This window comes from Empidonax traillii, unplaced genomic scaffold, assembly GCF_003031625.1.
Source record: "Empidonax traillii isolate 1590-97213 ecotype Southwest subspecies unplaced genomic scaffold, ASM303162v1 scaffold781:size518241, whole genome shotgun sequence".
In the NCBI taxonomy this organism is placed as follows: Eukaryota; Metazoa; Chordata; class Aves; order Passeriformes; family Tyrannidae; genus Empidonax; species Empidonax traillii.
The window spans coordinates 8,704-35,285 of NW_020955974.1; the positions used below are offsets into that span (position 1 = coordinate 8,704).

Consider the following 26,582-nt stretch of genomic DNA (forward strand, 5'->3'; position numbering starts at 1 on the left):
TTCTTCAAGGGCTTTGTCAGGGAAAAATGAGAAGGGAATGGATCTTTGACTTTTCCTTATTCATAAAATTGATTGAATCAAAAAGTTGATTTATAAAACCCAGCTACAACGTCAATCTGAACAGCTTGCTGCAAACTTGAACCTGTTCCAGTCTGAGCTGGCTCTGGGATTAAAAACCATTCAGCTGACTAAAATAAAATTTGAAAAATGTATGCTTCTGCCATTCCAGCTCTTGGCTTGTGACCAGAACTGTGAAAAGAATGTGCCAAAACACTGCATATTCACAGAGTATTTCCTGCATGACCAGAGCTGTGTAGAGCTGATACTCACTCATGGTTTCCAGTGAGATATCCAAATGGGAGACATTGGAATAAATTTAATTTGCAGTGGCCCTTATACATCTTCCCATCACTGAAGTGTAGCAAAATTAATTAAACTTTCTACAAGGCTCTGCTCCAAAGTGTAATGATTAGTGGAAACTAATGTAAAAAGATGTAAAAAGGAAACCTTCAACTGGTGTCTTCAGGACACTGCTGTTTCCATAGTGCATTTGTTGGTGGGATTTCTTTTTATTTGTTTGGTTTGGTTTGGCTTGGCATTTTTTTGACAAAAATTTAGGGAAAGGAGACCACACGATAAGAAATTCTTTCAGTTTCTTATCGTGATTCTGATATATAAAGAGCAACACATGCTCATTCTCACCAAGGAAACAGTACATGTGGCTCACGGGGACATGGTTCAGTGGTGGACTTGGCAGTGCTGGTTAATGGCTGGACTCAATTATCTTACAAGTCTTTTCCAACCTTAATGATTCTACAATTCTATGGTACAAATGCCTGATTGTGTCTACCCAGCTGCCTGTAAGGTGTTTTAATCAACTAGACAGATGCTCAGCCAACTTGGAACCCACCACCAATTTAATTTTCTTTGAACTCTCTTCTATCAGTAGAGAGTTAGGAGGATGGGATTTTATGGGTGGCCAGAGGGAGACTGGTTGTATCTGCCCCATGCTGGTGGTGGTGTGTGGAGATGCCCAACTGAGCTCTGAGGAGATGAGCTCTGGAGAAAACTCAGAACTAGTTGTAAATGTTAAGTCCTTGATAACTCCTTCTCTTCGTGAAAGTTCATTTTCTAGATTTCCCCCTGAATTCCAACAGAAATTATGGAATACGTTCTGAGAAAAGTGTAGGTGTACCCCAAGATATGCCTTTAAGATGATTTTGGGTGCATATCTGTTGTTTTTGGGATCCTGTAATGCTGTACTTTTCCTAGAGGAAACACTGACTGAATGATTAATGACCTTTCTTTTTTCAAAGACTGAGCTGAGACTACTTTGAAAATATAGTGGAAACCTGGCTTAACTGAAAGCTATTTGTTACACTCTGCATAGAGATTGAAATAATCTTTAATGATTTTCCCGGATTTTGAAATAACAATGGAACTTTTCACGATAAACAACTTAGTAATTGTGTAAAAATAAAGAAGAAGAAGTTTCTTTTCTCCTCTGTCTATCCAACCTTATACCTCTAGTCCTGGGAGTTACTAACAATCATTCAGGAAAAAGGAGTACTCTCTCACTACTTGTCTGTGAGCAAAAGAAGCTGTTTGGGTGGGAATATGTGATAAACTTCTTCTTCAGCATCAGAACAGACAGCTGTAAACAGAAAGCAATAATTCACAGTGCCCAGTGCATGCAAGTTTTTCATTAGTTTAATCATTTCCATCAGAGGTAGAATCCAACTTTTAGTTGACATGCACTGGAGAGACGATGCCAAGTATCCCTGCAGTCCTCACAGGCATCTCCCATCCTCATGCCACTGCCCACAACTCTGAGTAGAGATAGAGGAGAGAAAGATTCCCAGAGAAGGACCCTGGAGATGTCACTTAATGTTAAATGTTCCTTGTGGAAATCTTTAGGACCACCTGTGAAAGAGGTGTCAGTATTCAACTGGATCATGATTCACTCCTACAAGACCAAGAAACAGAAGAATGACAGAATGGTGTAGGCTTGATAACAGTAGTAAATTGAGTGACATCTGTGGAGGGATAAATGAGCAAATTATTGGCGGTGAGCTGAAATATCTGAACCACACCAGGAAGCCATTGATCTCTTGACTTTTGAGGACTGGTTATTTCCCTGGTTCATAAGACAAATCTCATTGAAATAAGCAGTAAAAGACTGTGGAATCATACAGCTGAGACTGGATATGACTTGCTGGATGTAAAAATGTGTTAGAGCAATTAATAACCCACAGGTTGTTTTTTACATACTTTGTATAAAGAGATATTAATGCAATTAACACATGACTGTGGATGTAGTTTAAATGATCAGAGTAAGTATTACTGTCTCTCTTTTACAGCAATGTCTTTTTGGTCCTAAAAACTTGGGAGATTTATTAAAAGTTTGTTAAGCAAGGATGCCAGGTTTCCACCTCTACTGAGAAAAAGAGTCTGGCTATGGAGTCAATGAGTGAAGAGAAGGAATGTAGTGGCCCCATTAACACAGTTCTTGCAGAAAAGATGCTATAAAGGAGACTTAGAAATAAAATTGCATTTGGAAATTCAGCAAAACAGATATGAAAGCCTTTTATTTTGTCATTGAAATACACAGGGTTGGAAAACAAGGGATTTTGGGGCTGATCTGAGCACTGCAATTTGGAAAATGATCTATATATACCCCAAGGAAGTGAATTGCATGATAACATCTTTTTCTTTAAATTTATTTCCAAGAAGGAAGTTTTTATTCTTCCTATGTTTTGTAGCTCTAGAACTCATAAATGTTTAATTATTATTATATATTTAGTAGCTCGGTTGGGATTTGGATAATACTGAGTGACGCAGTTGATTTGTACTGATTTGTAGAAATTAATTATCATTGTAGTTAACCTGCTAAAATAGTCTGTCACAGTGGGGTAGCATGGTTGGAATGACTGTACTGATGCAGAGTGAGTTGATAGGAAAAACTGTGCTCCAATTCCAAAGCTGTATACTACTATTTCTATATGTATTTACTGTATATGCTGATTTGCTGGGTCACTAGAAACATCCTGGTGCTCTTGAAGGCACCACAGTCATGAGCTCCTGATCTTAAATTTTTCAGACTTTAGACTAAAGGGAATTGAGATAAGATTTTTTTGGCCCTGCCTGTTTCCACTAGATATCTTTTGTAAAGGTTTGTTCTGCTGATGGTTGGAAATCTCCTTCTCATTTCCTGCTTAAATTTATTCATGGCTGTTTAAAATGTATCTGTTCTTAGAAACCATACACATACCTTTCTGGACCCAATGCATTACCCATCAAAGCCAATAATGTGCCTTTTGCTCAGCTTCAGTAAACTGAACCATACTGACATCAAACCAGATCCAAGCTGTTGAGTGGGAAATGCAGAGAGTGCTGTCTATGTTTTCCCTGCTGATATGAAGGTTTTGTGGACTTTTTTACTACAAGTCATCATATTGTGCCACTAATACATATCCCCTTTCTCCCGTGAAGGTCCACTGTGTGCTCTGCCCTTCGGTGCCTCATCTCTTCCCAACGGAGCTGTATTTTGTGAAAACGTTTCTGGACAAGCTCCAGGTGTCCAGCAGTGCCAGCTGGTGTGTCGTCAGGGCTTCCACAGCGCCTCTTCCAGCACCTCCTTCCAGTGTGATGTGCAGCAGCGGCGGTGGGTCCAGGCTGCCCCGCTCCTCCAGGCCTGCCAGAGTATGTCACAGCTGCTGGGGGTTGGGAAGGGCTCAGAGCAGGGTAAACAGATGCACAAAAATCAGCTTTCATTAGAAAGCTGCTGTGTTAATGACAATAATAGGGCATAACAGTTATAAGGGAGTTGCTAAACTGAGGTGAAGTAGTTTGGTGCTGTCTTCTGCCATCCTCACCTCTGCCTTTTGGCTGGCCCCTATGCCAGAAACAGCCCTGCTTGCCTGCAATAATATAGCTATAAATAGCTATTCAATCTATTTGCAGATTTTTCTTTGTTAGTTAAAAGATGCTGGCACCATAAGTAATTCTGATGGAACTGTTTAGTCCTGGAAGAACAGATGAGCACCAGATGTTTGAATTTGGCAGAACTTGACTGTTTATTTGCATAATCAAGTCACTGTTACTTTTGCATCTTTTTTGCAGCAGCAGCCTGTTGTTTAGGATTATTGTTGTCTTTGTTGGCTGACTTCTGGTATTTTTTGAACCATTTTGCTTTCAAGAAAAAAAATGTCACTTTAATTCTTGGAAGAATTGGTTGTGTATTCAGAACTCATTTACTTGGATACTAATGTTGGCCTTTTCAATTATTTCAAATAGAGATATCTTCTGATGAAAATGGCAGTTTATAGCAGTGCTGGACTTCGAGAAATGCAGGTTTTGCTGTCTAGTTTGCAGCTATTTTCATTTTCAAAATAGGTTAAACACATTAATCAATCTCCAAAATGAATTAAACTCAATCTGGGACTCACATTTCCAACTGTACTCAGCTCTTCTATTCGAAATACAAATGTTTTTAAACTTTAAATTTCAGACTGAGATTTTTGTCTGTCTATGTTTGTTAGGTTTTTATAGCATGCTATGAAATAACTTCCATGTTTGCTCAGTGCAGTTGAATAACTTTGTAAGGACAGAGGGGAGTATGTGACAATCTGCTATGAAGTTTAATGTAAGCCAAGGACTTGCCCCAATAATTTGTGTTTGAAATAGGGTACGGTTTTAAGGAGAGAGAAAAAAAAATTCCCAATACATAGGAAGGTGATAGAATTAACGTCACAATAATGGAGAAGTCACCAAAACAGTTAGTGATTTGTTCCAGTGGATAATTATCCACAATTTTAAAAATCTTATTACCTGTTCTTTATGGATACATCTAGAGATTGTGATTTTTGTGTCCTCTGGTCCCTCCCATTATTCTCCTTTGAAGCTCTCCAGGCTTTCCCACACTCGTTTTTGGGGTGAGACGTTGGGAATTTTGCTCCAGCAGTGCCACTTGTATGTAATGCAGTGAGAGTCTGTAGAGGAGGTGAATGAGGGAGAGCTCTGCTGCTTGTCCAGGTTGGTGGGATAAGAGCCAGCTCCCTTCAGATGTGCAGTGACAGCAGGACAGTTGTACTGAATCTGAGATAACAAACCCTCCATGAAGCCTGGGATTGTGTTACTCCAGGGGAGAAAAGAAATGTGCATCTTTTTTGTATGTTGCTAAAAACTGACTAAATAGATTTTCATTTTGTGACTGATGACTTCACAGATTTCTCATTGATTTGTGTGATTTGCAGTGTTTTGGTTGGCTCTTCTTAGACATCCATGTCCATGCCATTACTATGCTATCAATTCTCTACTAAAACTTATTCCCAGTTAGTTTGACAAGCAAAACCCCATCAGAATTAGTAATAATTGCTTTCACTATTTAATTACTTTTTTAATATGAGTGTTTTCATGATTGTGTGTAAGAGAAGTGGAAGTCGACAGGCCAACAATTCTTGTCTTCCTGTTTCTTTTCTAAGTATTGGCATAATGTCAGCTTTCATGCTAAGGCTTATGAAAAATCATTAATGATCCAGATTGTTCCTTATCCTTCTGTGAGTTAGAGCATCTCTTTATTATTACATAACTGTGTAACCTGGCTTTTTCCCTAATGTACAACATATATATTTTTCAAGCTTGTCTCTTGCTGCTTAGTATTTACTGCTGACAACTCTACTGCTTTCACCTAAAAAAGTGGGTAGATACTATTGATACAACATGAAAATGTAAAATCAGTGTTGTCTTTTCTCAAAGTAATGCTGAAAGTCGGGTTCTTCATTACTAAATGCCCTTTCTACTTAATTTTTAGAGCTCCAATTATTTCAGACAGTCCAAGCTCAAACACACTTCCAACTACTGCTGCCTCCTGAGAAGACATGTAGTTCTGACTACTCTGGATTACTCCAGGCATTCCAGATATTTATTTTAGATGAGTTGAAGGCTCGTGGTTTATGTCATCTCCAGGTAATTTAAATTTTTTATTCTCTTTTGGTGTTAGGGTTTTGTTATTGTTGGCTGGTTGTTTTTTTTTTTTTTTTTTTGGTTGGGTTTTTCAATATTAAAAAAAAAAAAAAAGAAACCCAACATAGACCTTTGCCCACCTGAGAGAGGTGGAAGAGCAGAATGTGCCATGAAATATGTCAGGATTGGCAGCACTCTCATATAGATGAGTGGGAAAACAGGAGTTTTAGTCTCACTGACACCACATCAGCAGATCAGCTCAGTTCTAGCTATAGAAGTCATACCACATCAATCCAATATTTATTAAAAATTTGTTTCAATGGAAGAGAATATTTTGACTGTTCTTACAGTGAGTAAATGACTTGCTAAAGTTATATTTCCTTGCTTCTGTTTTTACAGTCCCTTTTGTAAATGTTACTTTTGAGCATAGGATACTGCAAGTGGATAGGGCAAGGCCAGAACCAGAAAGCTCTCAGGTTGGCTAACTGTGTTTTCATTTGACTGTGAATTCGAGGTAAATGCATTTGGGAGTATTGGCTCAGTTTCTGTCTGTGATGATTCCACTGTCTATGTTGAATGCCTGAGCACGGACCGCCTGGGAGTGAATGTCACGTGGAGGACTCAGCTGGAAAACATCCCGACAGCTTCTCTCCCTGACTTACATGATATTGGTAAGTTTTTCTTCCTCTGGTGTTTCTGTGGATTAAACCTGATTTGCTTTTAGTTGTTTTGCTTCCCTGTGTCTGCTCTTAGGAGGCACTAACAAGGGATTATAAATGCTCACCGCCTTTTATAACACTGGTGTTGTGTTTTTCAGATTTTGGTGTTGATGTATTTCTCCTTTCAGGCTGTGACCACACAGTGGAAAGGAGCCATAATTGAATGGTTTTTTTCAGATAGCAGTACCTCTCCCAGCTGCCTTAACCAGGACTGAAAATTACTTTATTGGGCATGAGCTGAACTGTCCCAGATGTTAAATTTCCATCGGTCAAGTCCCCAGTGATGGAAAAGATTGTGTTTCTTATTCATTGTACTCTGAGAAACACAGTTCACACGTTGTCAAAAATTTAAATAATTTCTTCCGAGTTTTTTTTTTTTGTTTCCGTTTTTCCCCTTTTTCTGTTGATTGCATTGCCTTTGACACTAAAGAATGACCCTTACCTTGGACATCCTAGAGCAACTAGCAGATCTTTGCTGTGGCTTCCATGCAAGTTAGGGATGGAAAGTAAGGAAATTCCTTCAAAGCAGTCACTGTTTTCCTTTAAAATAAAAGATATACATATCCCAGGTTCAAATTCCCTCTGTGGGCATATCAAGAATAGTAGCCTGTATCAAGAATAGTGTGGCCAGTAGGGCCAGGGCAGTGATTGTCCTCCTGTACTCAGCACTGGTGAGACCACACTTCGAATCCTGTGTTCAGTTTTGGTTTTATATTAAATTTTATATTAAATTTTTCTTTTCAAAGTGTCTGTCTTTGAGGGCATTACCTTTTTGACCCTCTCCAGGCTATAAACTCCCTGTATTACTAAAATTGGTTTCTTCAGGAATGACTGTATGGTTTTGGAAGAGACAGAGCAGAACCTGATTTCTCTATACTCGTGGCACCATCAACTTACTTTATGTTCAAACTTCCATTACCCTCTATGGCAGCTTTGAGTCTTTCTGTTTGAGATGTTTTCTGGTGTATTCGACCAGAGTGAGCAAATTAAGGCTTTAATTTGATAAACACTGTACAGATTCATTTTGGTCTGCTGTTTGTTAAAATGCTCATATTTCTGCATTTGCCTATGTTTTTAACTCTAAGCTCATCAGTTTCTGTGTGGTTATCCATTCCCATATTGGAAATGTCTTTCGTGCTATTTTGTTGTGTTTTTCCCCTCTTTAGAAAATGCAATCGTTGGGGAAAATCTCATTGGAGCATTTATAAAAGAGATTAAGGATGGTGTTTTTCTGCTGCATTTGGACTCCAAGCAGTTCCAAGCAGATTCTGTAGTTGATTTTCCCCGGGATGAAGAGTTTGATCTGTCTCCACGTGTGCAACTGGGATGCAGAAGTGGGTTTAGAAGGATTTCATCTCCAGGGAAAGCAGTCCCAAGCTCGCAAGGATGTGGTATGTCTCACTTTAGCTTTCCATTCTTGGATGTTGTCGGGAATCAGTGTAAAGCTGAAGCTAGAAAATTGTTGCACTTTTGTTTGTGGTTCATATGTGAAAGGCATGAAGCACCAACTTGAATGATAAATCTGGGGAGAGATGGGAATTAGTGCTTTGCTTACTGTTCAGTCCTCTTATCGAGCCAATGGTTTGGAAACAGGCATCATCGCACTGACACTGTACAGAAGGTTTTGGAAAAATTTTGGAGGATTATTTTAGATCTGTCTCATAATTCTGTAGTTCTGTAATGTACATGATCCTTAATAAGAGGATCTTACAAAGATAATGCAGCCAGTGCTTCAGATGGTGGCACCTTACCTAGAATAGAAACCTAGATGCTGCAATGGCAAAAGTCCTGAGATTTTGAGTTCCTGGGCCAAGTCCAGCCTGCTCAGATGAAAGCTTTTTCAGTGTTGGCCAACTCTGAGACCTGACTGCACTTCCTCCCTCTTTTCTTCTTTCACTTTCCTTCTGTTTAGTCTGCTTCCCTGGAAAAGGCTGCTTTTCTGTCAAAATCCTGCTTAGGGCTGCCAAACCTACCTTTTCCATGGTTCCCCATGGCTTTGCCTGGCCGTACTGGGTACCAGGTCGTGCTGACAAACTGCCTTTGCCTTTTTTCTATCAACACCAACTCTCCCACAGTGCAACCCTGATTGGTCTTGTTGGCCCAGTTGTCCTCAGTGTGTCTGTCTTACTTATGTCACTGGGGTGCATTCACTATGTCTTTTTGTGGGGGGGAACAGAGGAGAGATGTACCACATGTGTGTGTAAGAGAACAGTAGCACATATTGGATAGGTTTTCCAGTGTGGGGAATATTTTCAGTTGGAAAAACTTCAACACTATGCAGCTTTAAGTTAGAGACCCCAAGAGTAAACCAGAATACAACTTAGCTCCCTTCTTGGTGTGCTGTTTCTCTTTAAGTTCAGGAGAATTTCCTAATGCCTGGGCAAGGTAATCAAGTGATGAATCAGTTCTGAACTGCTGCAGTTTCCAGCTTGGACTTTTAAGGGTAAATTGACTATAGGTTTATGCAGAAAAAAAAATTAATTCCTACTGAGAATCCAGAGTTTTTAACAACTTGTAGCTACTTAACAAGATGTAGTGTTGTACTAATTGGAAGTATCATTATTTTTTAAGTAGAATCCATCACTTAGAGCAGAACTTACAAAGAATTGGATCTTTCTGCCAAGTATTTCCTGCCAGGGATAAAGGCCTCTGGGAAGCAGTGAATTAAGTCACCTTGTGAGTTAATTCTTATGTATTTGAATGAGCTAGCTGTGGAACAAGTCAGTAAAACAGACCTCATGGAGATGTGGAAAGGAGGCAGTTTCTGCTCCAGCTTTTGGCAGAGCTTTCAGCACAGCTTTCATGCTCTAACCTGCCATGGTGTGCCTGCTGCTGGACAGTGGTTTGTGTAGTATGACTGCATATTTTATTCTGAACAGGGAATTTAGGAATCCAGGTTCTGATTCCTCTAAGATCTATCTATCTATCTCTCTATCTAGATATCTAGATATATCCTGATCATTCATCCTGTCTGGATCTATATCTCTACCAGAGGCTATATCAGTAGGAAGTATCACCAGTGACTACAGAAACCAAAGTTGTGTGAGGGTGACAGAGATTCTTTATTCTCTTCCCTTTCCTCTTCCAACTTGTTGAAATACAAACTGGGTTTTCAGATTCTAAGCTTTTTTATTTGTTTGGTTTTATTTTGCTATCATTGTAATTTGCCTTTCCTTCAGGAAGCATGGTCAGCTTCGTAGCAACAACTTTCTTGTGGTCTCAATAAGCTTAGTATTTTCATCTAGGAACATACAGCTTGAATGAATCCGCCTCTTCATCTCATGTATTTCCTTTAAAGTAATCTCTTTACTTAGATTTGCGTTTATTGTTGCTTTGTTTCGTGTTTTCCTGCCTGCAACTAATACATTTATCATGTGTTAGTTTTTGTAATGTGACATTTTTTCTTAGTCTCAGTCTTATACTGAGTTATATTATGCCACAGGTATTTATGAATATAATTCCTTAAGAGGTATTGGAGGTATAAGTTTTATTTTAGCTGAATTTTGATGAGACAAAAGACACTTTCTTCGCTCAGGTATTAGTCAAAAAGAAGAGAGTTGGAAACTGTCCAGGAGAACCTAGCACTATTTATTTCATGAGAAAACCTGAAGACTGTTTGTTACTTAGCTTTGTTTTATTGTACGTTTTTATGCTGGTTCCTTTTATTATTTAAAATGCTTGGCAGTTCTGTCAGAGTTGCTTTGAGCAGAACATAACCCAAATCAAAGAACATACTAGATTTATAGCTGAGCCAGCAGCTCAAGTCTTCATTTCTAATAGTCTAGATCAAGAATTTGATATCCCAAAGTTTTCCAGTGTCCCTGGATGGGGGAAAGAGCACTGGACAATGATCAGTTTTGACAGGTTTTGATCTTTCTTAGTATAGTGAGAGGTGATCTTAAGTAAAAGGAGGCTCTTGTGAAGTGAGGTGTCCCTGTGTAGTTACTCCAGTGGGTTGCTCTGTAGCCTGGATTTTGCTCCTGAGCAAGTTGCTCACCTGGTACACAGAAGCTTGAGTCTAGCTAGAAGTGAGACTGGGTTCCAAATTTCCTGTGCAGGAGCAAGGGATTAAATTTGGGGTTTATTTTCATTTTTTATATTTGATTATCTTTTTTCTTATTTTTAGGGATACAAAGCTTGGGCCCAGTGCTAACAACCAGATCTGAGATTTTGGCTCAGAGCTGTTCTCTAGTTTCTTATACTGTTAAAATGTGAGAATGTTAAAGCTTGAAAGAAGTACGATGTGGTGGTTTATCTGACTTTTAAGACTGAACTGAAGTTCTATGGGATTGTGTCAAATGTGACCTGTGGCTGAAAGTACTGGTGCCTCCAAGAGTTACAGAGTCTAAAAAATGTGTCTCTGCACCAAGAGTTTTTACTGCTCTTTGTGTCCTTTTGCCAATGTGATGTGTGAGATGAAAGGGAATTTTACTTAAATATAATAGGAAACACAGCTGTTTCTTTCACATTGTGATTAAAACTACAAAAACAGGAGAATGCTTTGAAAAGCGTAATTTGTTCCTTTTTAAACTGTAATTGCCTAATGAGTCTCCCTCATTCTTTGCTTTTGTCTTCAATTTAGGCATGGATTGCTCATTTCTTTTTAATTTCTACTGTTGTTCATTTGCAATGAGTATGATCCTTTTCTCATGTGTTGGAAACTATTTAAAATGTATCAGACACTTTTGTGTATTAAATAATGTGCTTGTGAAAGGAGAATTCCGTATAATCCAGGATTTTTTTACGTTGTGTAATTGATTTTAGGTATGTGTTTTACCTACAGTAATTGCCTTGATATGCATTTGGAAGGAAAATTTCGGTCTCACAGTTGTATCATCCTAGACTTTCCCATTGGACCATTTACAGCAGATGAAGGAAGACATGATAATTTTTCTACTAGCTGTCTTTGTAGTCTATTATAATTTAGGTGCTCCTATAAGTTAAATTAATTTACATTCTGGTGCATTGGCCAGAACAGCAATTCATCATTTGGGTTGTGATGATGGCCAATTTTCCATTACTGTTTCTCACTCATGCGAGCTTAAACTGCTGCCAAGATGAAGGGCAAGAAGAGAAATGAAATTTTGCACCTTGTCCAAGTCCCAAAATATACATTTGATAGTGTTTTGAACGAAATCTACATCTGGAAAGCAGCTGTGAAATAACAAGTAGAGGTACTGTCCTGTAAACGTGTCTGTGGCTCTTCTGCTTTAATGTTCATTTGAATGCTCTGGAGGGACAGACAGTATTCCATGACATCCCAGAAGAAAGTTTTCTTCATAACAGGCAACAGGTCAGCTGGAAATATTGCTCCTGATTGTTTTGAAAATGATATCTACATGGACTAAGAGCATCTTTTTGTGTTTGGGTTGTCATGTGCACAGCTAGTGACTCTTAATCCGGCCATTACTGTTTAGTTTGGAAGCACTTAACAAAAATTTCATTACCAGGAATTGTGGATGAAAGCGTTACCATATGGTGGGTTTCTATATGATGGTTTTGGAGTTTCTGCTCCAAGGAGCCTTCCTGTTTCTGTCTGTAGTGTTAGAAGTTACTCTGTTTGTAGCTTGTCTTCCATTGTTCTCCTTCACAGTTTATCCACAAAGTGCATTATCTTATTACAAATGGATTTGACAAACGGAAATCAGGCCTGGATTTGGCATTTCTGAACACCTTCATGTGCACTAATTGAAGGACAGGTTTAGGGTGATCTGAGAAAACAGACCACAGCCTGTATTTTTGTTATTGATGAGTTTAGTGCTCATTTAAGGAGTGTTCACCCTTGTTATAGCACTTAGAAATACATATATTAAGAGCTCGAAGCCTACGGCAAGTCTAAGATAAGATGTATTCTTATATACATATACACACCCACAGATGTGTGTACAAATGCCCAAACTGGTTGAATTCCTAAGGAGTAATAAGGTGACTGTTCTCTTTGCAGTTGTTTGTCCTCCAGGCAGTCATTTCCAGGACAATGAATGCATTCCCTGCCCTCTTGGCTACTATCAGGAGCAGACAGGACGTTCCTCCTGTATCAAGTGTCCTGTGGGCAAAACTACCAACTCCTATGGGGCAGTCAGTACTGATCACTGTAAGTTGGACTCATTTTTTCCCATATCCTTTATATTGAGGCTTCCAATAACTAATGTTTTGGGTTTTTTATTGCTTTGTAAGTTAAAAAAAAAAATAATAAAAAATCCTCCCTCTGGGGCTTTTTGGATGGATGCGATCCCTTCTGCATACATTCAGAGGCATTTTACAAAGTACAAACTTTCTGGTGTTTTAACCAAAAATGCATGAGAAAGAAGTGGTCAGTCTCATCCAGGATGTTGTGGTTCCTTTAGACGTGTTCATTGTCCTCGGGAATGGTATCTGGGTGTTCAGTATCAGTGAGAAACGTCTCATGCAGTTGATTTGTTGCCACTTTCGGGAACACTAAAGCACTCTCCTTCTGTGCAGCTCTTTCCCCTTCAAATACAAACACTTCTCAAAAAACAACTATTCAAATGTTCACAAAAGTTGGTGAATTCAGCTTAAATGACTTATTTTTTCATGCAGTTCCATGCAGAAAATCAGCTATTAAGTCCAAATTCGGTTTTGTCTGCAGCATTAACTTATGGATAAAAATGAAAGCAGCAGGAACAGGTTTCTTGGGAGTGTCATTGTCTATTTTGTTCTCCTTCAACCTGTTTCTTCTCTTAGGTGGGATAAAAAGATCCAGTTTTATTTTAATGCATCCTAACATCAATTATTTTTTGCCTAAAGTTGTACATATTCATTTCCATGTGTATTCCCTGAGTAGGTGCTGGGCTTGTGTCCTTAAAAGTTTGCTCTTTAGGATTTTTTTACTGCACTTGGAGTTTTCTTTACTAAACCTGGTCCCCCCCTAGTTTCCACCTTAGCTATGTGCTGTATCTCAGTGCCAGCCCTCTCCAAAAGTCCAGGTTGTACAGATTAGCTTTCTGATTTCTTTCTTTCCCTGCTGTCTCCTTACGAAGTCTGAAAAGTTTTTCTGAATTAATTGGTGTGATGGCTCTTGTGCTGTTGTTCAGGGCATTCTGCAGACCCCCTGCAGCAGGCACTGAAAAAACCTGCATGGAAATGCAGTTCCTTCTCTGTACCCCTTTGCTTTACAGTACTGAAGATACATCGACAGAGATTTGGTCCATGGCAGAGAACCCAAAAAATGTTTGAAACATGAATTGAAGTAACAACAAAGCAGTGAGACTACCATGTTTCAGAGCATAAAACACCATGCAAATCCTAGCCTAATTTTCAGTGAAGTCTCTGCTGTAGTAAGGGGACTTTTGCCCTAGAGCAATGGAACGTTGTCCTACTGCATTGAGAGGACCGAAGTAAATGGGCACAACTGAAGCCCAGGAGGTTCCCTCTGAACATCAGAAAGCATTTTTTTACTCTGAGGATGACTGAGCATTGGCAACAGGTTGCCCAGGGAGGTTGTGGAGTCTCTGACCTTGGAGATGGGTAAAAGCCATCTGGATGTGGTCCTGGGCAACCAGCTCTGGTGGCTCTGCCTGAGCAGGGAGATTGGACTGTACAACCTCCAAAGTCCTGTCCAACCTCTGCCATCCTGGGAAACCCAGTGACAGCATTATCAAAGTACCTTTTTTTCTTGTTTTCTTGTAACAGGTATCACATACTGTCAGAGCAATGAGGAGGGTCTGCAGTGTGATGAAGATGGCCAGTATAGACCTTCCCAGAAAGACCCTGACACTAAGAAATACTTCTGTGTCAATAACTTTGGAGCAGCACTGGACTGGACTGGAACTGAGGATCTCCTTACAGATGACCAGTGCACGGGTAAGTGCCAGAAGAATGTTTTGGATATGGTTTGGCCCCAAATAAGTAAAACCTCCTTTTGAAGAGACTGATCACTCCACAGCTTATGGGGATTCACTTTCCCATAGTTGTGGCCTCTGCCTTAAGCCACATTCCTCCTTAGTTTTTCATTTCTTGACTACATTTGGGAAGTTATTTCTGGTAAGGGAAGAGTAAGAAGCAGGTTTCCTGCACTCTCAGATGGCTGACAGCTTTTGATGTGTGCTGACCTCCTGCTCTCTGCTTGGAAACCGAAAAGAATAATGAGAAGGCTAATGGGAAAGAAGCAGAATTATTAATTTCCTTGTAAAATTATCCCTCATCAGTGTAGTCATGGGAAATAGACTATTTTCAGCAATGATCTCACAACTGTGACATAGCATCACTCTCTGGGCTCCTGCTGTAAAATATCTGCCTTGGCGAGCATATCCTTGCAAGCTGGGCAAGGTTACTTCTGCTTGAATACAGCTGTGAAGTGCTGGTTCTCAAGGATGAAAAGTTTGAAAAAACAAAGTCATCCATCAAACAGTCCCCAGACTGCCTGCAGTAAGGTCTGACTATACCTCTCAGCCTCAAATCTTTTGCTTTTTCCCCGAAGTTTTATATACTCATCATATGATTGGTGTTGAAATTAATTGAATATTCTGTTTAGAAACTGATGTCATGGTGGGCTTTGTATTTGGCAATGCCTTATGACAAGTCTGATCAGTGGAAAGAGTGTGAAATGAAAGCCCTTAGTTGTGAAGAGGCTGCAAAACTGTCTTCAGTTAAAATAGCTTTTTTTTTCCTCTGAGCATACTGAGAGACTGATCACAGCTATAAACACGAGGTGTGAGCCTCTGTTGCTCTTGATCACGGGGCATTTGGGATGTTTCTCTGGGCAAAGGATTCAGGAGTTCAATTCTCCTGTTACTCACCTTGAGCCTTCCTGCATGGGCATTTCTGAGTCTGTCCAGGATGGAGCTATTCTAGATACCTGTGCTTGGTTTTGTGGATCATGCTAGACGATGTCACTACAAGTATTTGTGACTGTTAAAAGTTTGGGTTGTAAAAACCCAGCAGCAATATATCATAAAAGATTTTGGGTTGGCAGGGACCTTAAAGATCATCTAGTTCCGACCCTCCTTCCATGGGCAGGGATGGCACCTAATAGATCAGGCTAATTTCATTTCTTTTTTTTTTTTTTTTTTTAAGATTATGCTGCACTTCCAGAAAGCATTATATGAAGTGAAACTGTTTATCTCTATTTTCACTTTTCCCCCTGCCCCTGCTATTTCCCTGAACTGAATTCTGCACACAGCAAGACAGCAGGGGCTGAAGGCTGACCTTGCTTTGACAGGAGGTTGGTGGTTGGGCAGGGTCAACAAAACACAGCTGGTCTTTGGCTTTTGAGTCTTCAGGCAGAAGAGGAATTGCATTCTATGAAAGCACAGTAATAAGCTGTAACAACTGTTGCTCGTTATTATCATTCTCTCTCTTTTGTTATATTTTAGGCCACTTAACGTTTACACTTAACATTTATTACTTAACATTTATTATATGGGGGTTGAGACTAGGACATCTTTAAGGTTCCTTCCAACCCAAACAATTCTGTGAGGCCTGCCAGAGTTCAAGAAACATTTGGACAATGCTCTCAGGCACATGGTGTGATTCTTGGGAGTGTCCTGTGTGGGGGCTAAGAGTTGGACTTGATGACCTCTCAGAGTCCCTGCCAATTCAGGGTGTTCTGTGATTCTGTGATTATATCAACATGAGTAGGACCTACAGCTTTACTCTAGTAATATGTGGGAGAGAAAATTTCTGCTCTGCACTAAGTTTGTGAAATAGCTTTATGAATGCAATTTTTTTAACTTTCTTCATATTAAAAAAAAAAAAAATTCAAGAATTATTTTCGCAGTGTTTTCAGTTTCATGCTTCATTACACTTTCTATATTTTCTCTACTTTTCTCTCATATTATTGTATTTAACACATACCATATTCAATAATATTGTATTCAGTAATATGGGAGAAAAGTAGAGATGAAAGATTTCTCTTGAAAATGCAAGGGTGAAATGAAGTCAGAATTAGGGAGAAAAATCAGAAGAAAAGAAAAACATTTGAAAATGTAATTTTGCGAATTGCATTTTGCAGTAGAAATGAGAACAGTTTTTAACCAGGCATCACTTCTAGTTGCAGATGCAGAAGGGATTCAGTTTAGTGCAGAATTTAGCTAATGCTTATATTTCGGTGCCCCATATTTCTAGGAGGGAAAAAGCTTCCACCTGTTTTCACCATGATTCTTCCCTGTCCCCATCTGGGCTGGAGTGCAAGGATTTTCTTGTGTTTGACAAACCCTCTTGATTTTTTTTTTTTTTCTGAGCAGAAATGATGGTTTTATCAAAAGCACCTGCTGACTCAGCCCTGACAGCAATGGACATTTGCTTCTGATTTAGTCCTGACTGTCTTGCTGTAGGAGTACAAGTGATTGTTTTAAGAACTTATCCATTTGACTTTTATTTTGTGGCTTATCCAGACATTTCAGGGACAGAGGCCTGTGGTCTTCCAGCTTTTATTTTGTGGTTTATCTAGACATTCCAGGGACAGAGGCTTGTGATCCTCCAGCTGGACCTCTGCCTCCACAAGTGAAGTGAGGAGAAGGGCTGAGTCTCCAGTAGTTCCACATGCAGACATCTCCCACAGGCTAGGATCAGACCTGTGGGACTGATGCTTCTTACCTGCTTCTTACCTCTTTTAGGTCTAGGCCAGGTGTTGGCTGCAATGAGCCAGAGGTTTGCCTTTACTTGGGGCGTTTAGAGAGGTTTGGTCAGCACAGAGATGATGCTATGTCACCACGTTCTTCCCTTAATCGTAGACTGGTTTGGGTTGGAAGGGACCCTAAAGATTGTCTAGTTCCAACCCCTGTCCATGGGAAGGGATAATGTGCTGTGCTTCCTGAAATACACTGATATATCAATGTGTGGACCCCCTGTGCCCACCCCCTTGGTAGTACAGGGAGTAGCAACCTGAGCAGGGTGGTGGTGGCACTGTGTGTCCCTTCACCAGTCTGTGATCCTCTTCAGGGCACACCCAGGGCCAAACCCTCTGGAGCTTAAATGGATCCCTTGCTCCATTTAATGACCTTTGGGTTTTGAGTCTCTAGACCCCATGAGCTTTTCCTGGTTTGCAGACAGTGCTGCTTGCCAGACATCCTTACACATGGGTGCAGGGGGAGCAGATAAAAGTGCTTGGTCAGTAGAGTGGCAGTCAGGTTTTGAAAGCTGAAAATGAAGGAGCAATAAAACAGCATGTAGGAAATACTACCTTGGATATATCCCTGATCCTGAAGTCAGTGGAGATCAGGCTATTGAGCCCCTGGAAACAAGGCTCCTATATTTCCTTTCTAACCAAGTGACATCAGAGCTGGCTCCTGTGTCAGTGGCTGTTTTGCAGAAAGTTAGTTCCTCACATGACTCAATAGTTGGTTCAGTGCCTTGAACAAGTAATGAGAGATGGCAGGTGTGCTGCTGGAAGAGAAAGACTCACTTCAATGTAAACTCCCAGCCCACTCCTGGCTAAATGTTTTTCAAAGAATCTTGTGATGCTTCTTTTTTTTCAAAGCAGAAATTCTATCCCCACTCCAGCTGTCTCCTGAGTTATCTGTGGGTTATGGTACATCATTTAATGAGCAAACCTCTTTCCCTACAGAATTCTTCAAGTTTTATTTCTATGTAAATTCTGTCTGTTTGGAGCATGGGAACTGATAATAGTAGATGGTTGGGTTTTTTTGGTTTTTCTTTTAGTGCTCAGAAAATTTGAGAGAGTTCCTTCTTCCCGTCTCATTTATGGATCAGAAGAAGCTCAAATTCTTCAGTCTCAGTCATTTGGAGGAGACCTGCAAAATGCATATTTTCAGTGCATTTCAGGTGAGAAAACTCTGATAAAAGCTGTAGAGAGAACACTAACCACCATGGAAAATAATAATCTTTTTATATGATGAGCTTATAGTTAAGTTCCCACATGAACTGTGTGTTCTGCAGTTTGGCACCAATTCACTGCAACATATTTACAACTTTTGGTGACCTTGGGTCAGAGAAGAGATTAGTGTTCCTTTCAGAAAGAAATAATCTGTAGTTTGCAATACAGATGAGAGCTGAGATTTAAACCAGAAACATTCATCAGACTTTGCAGATGTGCAGACAAAAGAAGGATTACATGTTCAGGATATATGAAAACCAAGCTTTTACCTCTTCCCAAATTACTTGGTTGGCACATAAAAGAATAATAATCTTCCTTGCTTAGGAAGGGTGTTATAAGGAGTGCAAAGATAGTTCTCTGCCAAGTCTTGCAGTCTATGTACTACATTGCATTTGGATACATCATGTTTGCTGGTTTAAGTTGGTTCAAAATCCTCTAAAACCAAGGGGAATCACCTCACTTCTTTCAGGGTGCTTTGAGTCAGTCTCACCTTGTGTGTCCTCATGCTCAGGCTGAGGAGGGAGGCAGAGGGGATATGTCCAAATAAAAAACACCCTGGCAGTAATAACACAGGTGTCCTGCTTGTAGGACAGATATCAGAGAATTCTGACAAATCAGTGGCTTTATGTTTTATTTTGGTTTATTTTATACTAAAGACATTTGGAAAAAAAATTGACCTGTGCTAGGAGCAAGCTGTTGGGAGCAAGTTCACAGTGAGTGTGTAAGGGCAGAAGGAACTTCAGACACTCCTAAATCTGGAAAGGGATGGCTTTTGCTCCTTACACTGGCCAGGGACCTTCTGCAGAGGCAGCCAGTGTGATTGAAGAATTTGGTGTTTCCCTCCTTCCTACCACCTCGATATTTGTCACAACCTCTTTCCCATGGGGTTACTGTATCAGGTAGATGTCATGTGCTGGCAAAGTGGTTCATGAGAGTCCTGCCTCAGGCAAAATTTATTTGGGTGGGTGATTAGGCCTGTCTCAACTGTTTATATTATCAGGTGATGAACAACGTTTTGCATGAATTGAAGTTAGTTTAAAATCCTTAACCCTCTGCTAAAATAGTTGAATACTTAAATTCATCTGGCTAATGAAATTCATGTGCTTGCACTCTGACAGACATATGAACAACTAGGTAAGTGATAGTAAGCAGTGGAATTTGTAGAAAAAGTTTTTCATGAGAATTGTTAGGAAACCTAAGGCTTCTTCCTTGTTTCTCAGGCTGCGAGAGGGAAGATGCATGTGGCTTTGCAACTGTAACTTCTGCTGGCGCTGAAGTTCTCTGTGAATTGTACAGTGCTGCTGAAGTCAACTTCAACTGCACCACCTCTGGATTGGTAAGAATTGTTATATTTAAAGATATGTGTTTATCAAAATGCTGTATGTTCAATATAAGAGGACAAGATCACAGAAGAAAGGCAGGCTGGTACCTGACCACTTGGACATTGCTGTTCCCTATTGCAGTAATAAATTCCTGCAAGTTGGTAAAGAAGCTACACCCAGATGTTTGCAAAAGTGATGTCTGGATGTCTCAGTGTTTGGTTGGAACATCATATAGCACTGTTGTTCCTAAAACGTGCTAGGCTCCTGCAGTTAGGAAATCAGGTTGATTTAAAAACAGGATTAATCTGGATAGTTCAAACTAGAAGTATTCAGGTTGGTAGTCATGCCACCTGAAACAGTCAGAATTTTTCAGTTCCTTCCTGTAGCCCAGGGTTTGAACTGTGTGCCCTTTATCACTGTAATATTTTCCTATTCACTACTTTTAAACACAGCAATGTGCTTTGAAGAATTGAGTTATGTTTAATAGAATAAAAAATGTCTGTATTGGATAGAATAAAAAATGTCCACATGAAGCTGTGGTGATAATAATCCCCATGTGTGCTAGCTCCTGGCCCTGAGTTTCTGAATAAAGAAAATGTATTTCAGGAGAGGAAATCAATTAAGTTGTGTTTATTGTGCATGCCTGTTTTCTGTCTCAGGTACAAGGTGTCTTGGGGAACCCTTCTGCCACTGGCGTTGGTGGCCTCAGCTGCCTGCTTCGTATCAGGAATCCAGAAGGAGATGCACTGATGGTCTATTTGAAGAGAGGTACCAGATGAGAATCACTCACCTAATATTAGACTCTGTGCCCAAGATGGTGGTTGCTATTATACAGGATCGTGATTAAATGTGGGGAGCATTTTTTTTTAAGAAGGCACAATACTTTTGAGAGCTCAACGTTTAGTGATAACCCAGAAACCACAGCAATGTCATGCTTCCTAGAAATTAGGAATACACCTTTTGTAAGCCATTTTGACAGCTTTTACTAACAAGAAGTCCCAAAAAAACTCTAATTCTATCCAATGTATTATCCTATTCTGCTCTGTTGTATTATGATTTCTCTTCATTAAGTAGTTTGTTATTTGAATATATAAGGCATTATTAGTGACCCTCCTAGCTGGCAGAACCCTTAATTGCAGAAGCAGTTATGCTGGCCAAATTACACATTTTACTTTTTTAATGAGATAAGTTTGTATCTGGGAGTTACTCATGCAGTGCTTGAAAGCAGAATATTAAAACCTTACTGCATACATCCGTTTAGGAGCCCTTTGCTGGCAGTAATTTCTGACCAGCTACCCATGTAAAAAGGCACCGAACCATTTGAAGCATCCCTTGAGCATCTCCTGAACGTTTTCTTTTCCCATTGTTTCTACCCAGGACAGGAGTTTAACTCGTCTGGACTCAAGGCCTTTGAGAGGACGGGTTTTCAGAACGTGCTGTCAGGCGTGTACCGCTCCGTGGTGCTCCCAGCGACCGCGGCGTCGCTGACGGACGCTCAGCTCCTGTGCCGGCAGCTCTGCAGTGGGGACTCCTGCTGCGACGGCTTCATCCTGAGCCACACTGCCCTGGGGGGAGGTACTGTCCAACTGCACAGCAAAACCTCCTGCAGCAGGGAGCCAGCGCTGAGTAAATCTCATTTTTGAGCACTGCACACCCACCTCTGTGTCATGGCGCTGTCAGCAGGCTGTCTCTACATCACTGACAGTTTTTTGGTGTTGTCAGAATTTGAGCAGTGCCCCAGACTTGGTCTGGGGCAGCAGAGATAAAGAGCTGAGGCAGCAACCTGCTGTTGGAGCAAGATGGACATCTTTGAAAGGATAATTCTTTTGACCTGCTTTAGACGTGTGGATGAGATAAATCATTCCGAAACACCTCTCTCCCAAAGTAGCACAGGTTGCTTGCCATAACTGGAGTGCTGCAGCTCTCTCTTTGCCTGACCCTAGGTACCATTCTGTGTAGTTTGCTGAGCTCCCCAGACGTGCTGATCTGCGATGGAAGTGTGTGGAGTCCAACACCAACCTCTGTCATAGGTGGGATATGTAATGGTGTGAACTACGACGAAAACGAGAAGACATTTTCCTTCACCCTGGGAGGACAAGTGTTCAGTGGAAGTATGTAATTGAATTCTCTCAATTTACATTAGTTTTCTTTAATTGTTGTATAGACTCTGCCTTATTCACCAGCTTGCTCTTGTGCTTCAGTGCTTTTTTTCTCAAGTTAAGTCCATATCAATACAATCACAAGAGAATAAGAATTTTCTAACTGGATGCATTGTTAGAGAGATGGACCTCCCATGTCTTACAGTCTGTACATTAATGAAAGTCAAGAATGTGTTTAATATGTCACCCTATAACAATTCCAGCATTTAATTCAGGCAGATTCAAGCCAATAATCTGAAAATAAGGTAAAGTCCAGAGTAAAGATAAAAAGGGAGGTGCCCAGAGCTGCACAGGAAAAACAGTGATGGAATATTGAGTAAAACCTTGGCACCCTGGGCCCAGACTAGCCCCTTGACAGCTGGGACCTTCTTCCTTAGGGTTTTGTATTATAAATAAGGTGATGCATAGTGTAGTGATGAGTTTTCTATGCAATTTCTGAGCATTACAATACTATCTGTGTAATTTGAGCAGCTACTCTAACAAAATTTTTTCTTTGTTAGCTTCTGAGTTGGTGAAAGAGGCAGAAAGAAATTTTACAACCTTTCAGCAAGTTTACCTGTGGAGAGGTGAGTTATGTCACAGAAGTTGTTATTAAAACTTATGCTGAACTGTTGGCAGTGGCAGATGTGTGTTCTATAATGGAAGTGGCATTGTCGCTTCATTTTATGCTGTCCAAATTGAGACACTGCTCAGAAGCTTTTTCTGGTAGGGTGGGTAATCTGGGCTAATTCTGCTACTTCTATTTTCATAAAATATGGGTAAATTCTTGTGTCTGAGAACATCATTTATAACTTTTAATACCTGTGAAAATTGTAGCATCAACACACATGCTTTTGTCCCATCAGTGTCCAGGTGCCATAATAATTTGGCGCTTTATGCTTAACTACATAGGTTATGTTTTTTAGCATGATAACCCTGTATGTGTTATTTTTGCAAGTTCGCTTTCTGAATGTCGCTATGTACACAGCAGAACCTGCACAAATGATTTTTGATGCTGCTTTATAAACACACACAGTCTCCCCACCACTGATGCTGAGTGTATAATGATTGTGGATATGACATTTGCTTTTATCCTGCAAACCGTGCATTTTGGTTTAGGTTTTTCCCAGAGCTGTACAGACGTGGTTTATTTGTTTTTGATTCAACGGCTGGTGGAACTTCCTAAAGAGGTGCACTTTAAAATATTTGTGAAATTTTGGGTTCTAAGGATGATTTTGTGAAAGACAGATAAAGGGAATTACAATGCTCTTTAATTCCTGTTTCATTCCAGATTCTGATATGGTCACACGGACTAAAACCTCTGAGTGTGGTGCTTCTGCTGCTTTGGAGACAGAGAGTGATTTAGCATTGTCAGGTACTATGTCAAGGGTGGGCAGAGAAGACAGCAGAGGAGGGATGCAGAATTTAACCAGAAAATATTATATATTGTTATATATGTTCATAATGCTCTAGGTACTGTGAAGTAAAGAGGATTTCTTTTAGGTAGGAAGTCCAATACAGGTTTTGAGGAAGATGTTCAAAATGTAAACCTCCTGGCTTTATGATTTTTAACCTTCTTAGGCTAGGCTGGAAATGCAGATGTTAAAATGTTCTATTAAAGCTTGTTCTTTCAGACTTATTGAATTGAAGGGACTCAAGAAATACTACTTGGTTTAAGAAAAAATTTCACCTAGACCCAGAAATTAAATCCTTAGCTAGGGTACCTGGGCATCCTTACTGCTAGTGACAGTATGACTGCGAATATGATGCTTAGAGAAAATCAGGATGAAACTGCAATCACAAGTGTTTCCTCCATGCATGATGACACTGAGGGACCTGTGAACTTCTCTTAGCTCTTTGTTATTCCAGGGTTTGCTCTTGTACAGGTCATGTATAGGTTCTAAAGAATGTGTAGTAAGTTACTAGAATTCATTTGGGCCTTCAGCACCATAATCCTAAGAGTAAGTGAGCAGTGGAGCCTGTTGAGAGCATCTTGGCTCACCTTTAATGAAATGTAATCTTCGCTGAGGAGTCTTGATGAATGTCTGAGCACATGATTTAATACATGCAAAATCCTAAAAGGAAGTGAACTGCTGATTTTCTTTTGGAATTTGAAAGGGAGGTGAACTGAAAATGCCCATTTACCAAATGGTGCTCCTATACAATTAGGGCTATTTTAAAGTCTAGACTCAAAAATGAGAGGAAAAAAAATGCATGTAATACAGTGGGTGAAATTCTCTTGCATTTACCTGCCAAGGCATGAGTGCAGCCCTCAGGGTTCTCCATTTACCTTGCTGGGGCTGATAGTATCATTAAAACATGAAGTTATGCAAGGAATGGCAGTTTCTACCTGCATCCCTAAGTCTTAGTTGTGACACCAGCTGTTTCCAGAGAAACTGGAGGTTGAAGTTAAGGCTTGAGAGGTAACAGGAATTATAAGCCACCTTTTTTAAGAAGTTATGGGTACATAACTTACGTTATAAGTTATAGGAAAATGTCTACAAAGCTTTTATTACTTGATGATCTTTCATAAAACACGTGGTAACATATCTTTTCTAGTTTCTGATAGAAAATTCAAAGCTATAGTGCACTCCCAGCATGTCAGTAGGTGTTCCAGCACTTCAATAGTAATCATTAGCATGTCTTTACTTTTCCTTGTTTTCATTATATTCTGATTGTTTCACTGCATGTAAGATTAAATAACAGAATTTCTCACAATGTTGGTCCTGGGGGTGAGAGCTGCTGATGGCACGTGATAAATAAGAAAGTGTTGAAAAAGAAATTTGTAAGAGATCAGCAAAGAGTGTCCATTTCAGTATTGCAACCTTATTTAAAGGGCCAAATTTGGAAACAGCCTGAAAGACCTGTGATTGATTGTTTCAGAGGGAGCTCAGGAGATATAAAGCATTGCATGCATGTCTAAAGGTCACAGGCAGGTGACAGAAAGGAGTTATTTAATGTGGTCTGTGGGAGCATAAACTAGGAGAAATGAGGTTAAATGACAGAAATAGGTATTGAACTTGTCAAGAAAACTTTCAACATAGAGAGGAGAGGTGTAAAAGCTTCTCAAGGGAATATAAGGAAACTTCTGTACTTTGGATTAATGAAATTAGATTGATTAAGGAATTGCAAACATCCTCTGAGGCATCTTACTTGAGTGCTAGGATGTTGTGTTGCATGACAGAGTAGAGAGAACACTAATTTCTAGGAGCTGGGATTTTCATCAGGTTTTTGGGAGGTGGAAGTAGTCTGACAATGCTGTGTTGTGCAGTGCAGCTCAGAGAGGGGGCATTGCCTACAGGAGCATCTCTAAATGTGGGAGGACAGTTGTATTATGAAATGCAGCCTTTGGTGTATGCTAGCTGTACAAAATGGTTGCAGCTGTTTTACTGTGAAAGGCAGAATTTTATGCGTAAATAAATTTAATTTATTCCAGATCATGTTTAAGCTTTATTTAAGACTGGTTTTTTGTGTCTCAGATTCCACAAAGGATCTTTTCTACCTAGTGGACAACAGCCAGATACAAAGTGACCAGAACTATTCTCTCCCTTACCAGCAGTATTGGATCTTCAGTCAGAAATACTCAGCTGAGGAAGCTGTGCTTTGGTGTCTCACACGTAAGACTTCTTGGAGGCTGTTATTCTGTAGGAAATAATAATTAACTAAAATAGGTATTATAATAATGACCAGTAGAGACTTTGGACTTCAAGATTTTTTGGGGGGAAAACTCCTAAAATTTTCATGGAAATTGCTTGTGGGACCACCTGTTTCTTAATTTTTTGTAAAAGCATCCTAAGACATTGTGGACTTTATTGTCCTTTTTACTCATTAAAGTAAGAGACCCATGACTGATGCAGAGTTATTTTATGATTATACGATTTGTATGTCAAATTTACTGAAAAGAAAGAGATTTTTATGAATTAAATATTAGAGTGACACCAATACACTGGAGCAATGCAATGCTTGCAACAGCTGGAGAATTTCTCTTCCCTGTTAGGCTGTGCTGTAGCTCCTTTTCTGTGTTCTCCAAGTACACCTGTTGTTCAATGCCACTAGAACTGGAATATGCCCCTCTTTCTCTTGGACTTTTAATTAAATAAATTAATTATTTTGCACAACTAACAGGATAGTATTGAAATTCTCACTCTTAGTTTCTTGCTGATATTTAGCTTTAAGTGCACCAAAAACATGAACAGGAACAGAGAGGGGAAGGAACGCTTGTGTGTGTAACTCTTTCTGACTTTACTTCTCAGGCTGTGCCCAGGAAGATGAGTTTTGTCGGATGGCAGATCTTCAAAACACCACAGACAAATACTCTGTGTGTACCCTCTATCCAGAGGCACAGATTTGTGACAGCAGCGTTGATCAAACACCAGGGAACTGTCCAACTGTGCTGCCCCGGCAACCACAGACACTGTATCGTAAAACAGGCAAGTTTTGGTATTTGGACTTATAATGCCTATTCAAACCCTCGTATTGCAAGCTGGTGTTTGGCTCTTGATTCTGAGACAAAAAGTCTAAATATACAAATGAATCCTGGGATGTGATGATGCAGGGACAGGTCAGAGTGTTCTGGGCATGGATGTTCATTTTCTGTTCAGAATGGAAAGATATTAATCACCGGTTTCATTTCCCACCTCAG

General features: G+C 39.9%; 1 protein-coding gene across 1 annotated transcript in view; it reads left to right on the forward strand.

Annotated features, from left to right (window-relative positions):
* The window catches only part of LOC114066587 (thyroglobulin-like), a gene marked incomplete at its 5' end in the record, with an annotated part of 129,421 nt that overhangs the window by 8,031 nt on the left and 94,808 nt on the right, over nt 1-26,582 (forward strand). The window contains 15 exons of the mRNA XM_027901380.1: nt 3,493-3,702; nt 5,813-5,967; nt 6,479-6,635; nt 7,850-8,074; nt 12,628-12,777; nt 14,337-14,507; nt 18,306-18,428; nt 19,701-19,816; nt 20,462-20,570; nt 21,180-21,377; nt 21,746-21,913; nt 22,462-22,527; nt 23,232-23,315; nt 25,420-25,557; nt 26,194-26,370. Coding sequence (XP_027757181.1) covers nt 3,493-3,702; nt 5,813-5,967; nt 6,479-6,635; nt 7,850-8,074; nt 12,628-12,777; nt 14,337-14,507; nt 18,306-18,428; nt 19,701-19,816; nt 20,462-20,570; nt 21,180-21,377; nt 21,746-21,913; nt 22,462-22,527; nt 23,232-23,315; nt 25,420-25,557; nt 26,194-26,370 — 2,247 coding nt within the window. The remainder of the gene's footprint in view (nt 1-3,492; nt 3,703-5,812; nt 5,968-6,478; nt 6,636-7,849; nt 8,075-12,627; nt 12,778-14,336; nt 14,508-18,305; nt 18,429-19,700; nt 19,817-20,461; nt 20,571-21,179; nt 21,378-21,745; nt 21,914-22,461; nt 22,528-23,231; nt 23,316-25,419; nt 25,558-26,193; nt 26,371-26,582) is intronic.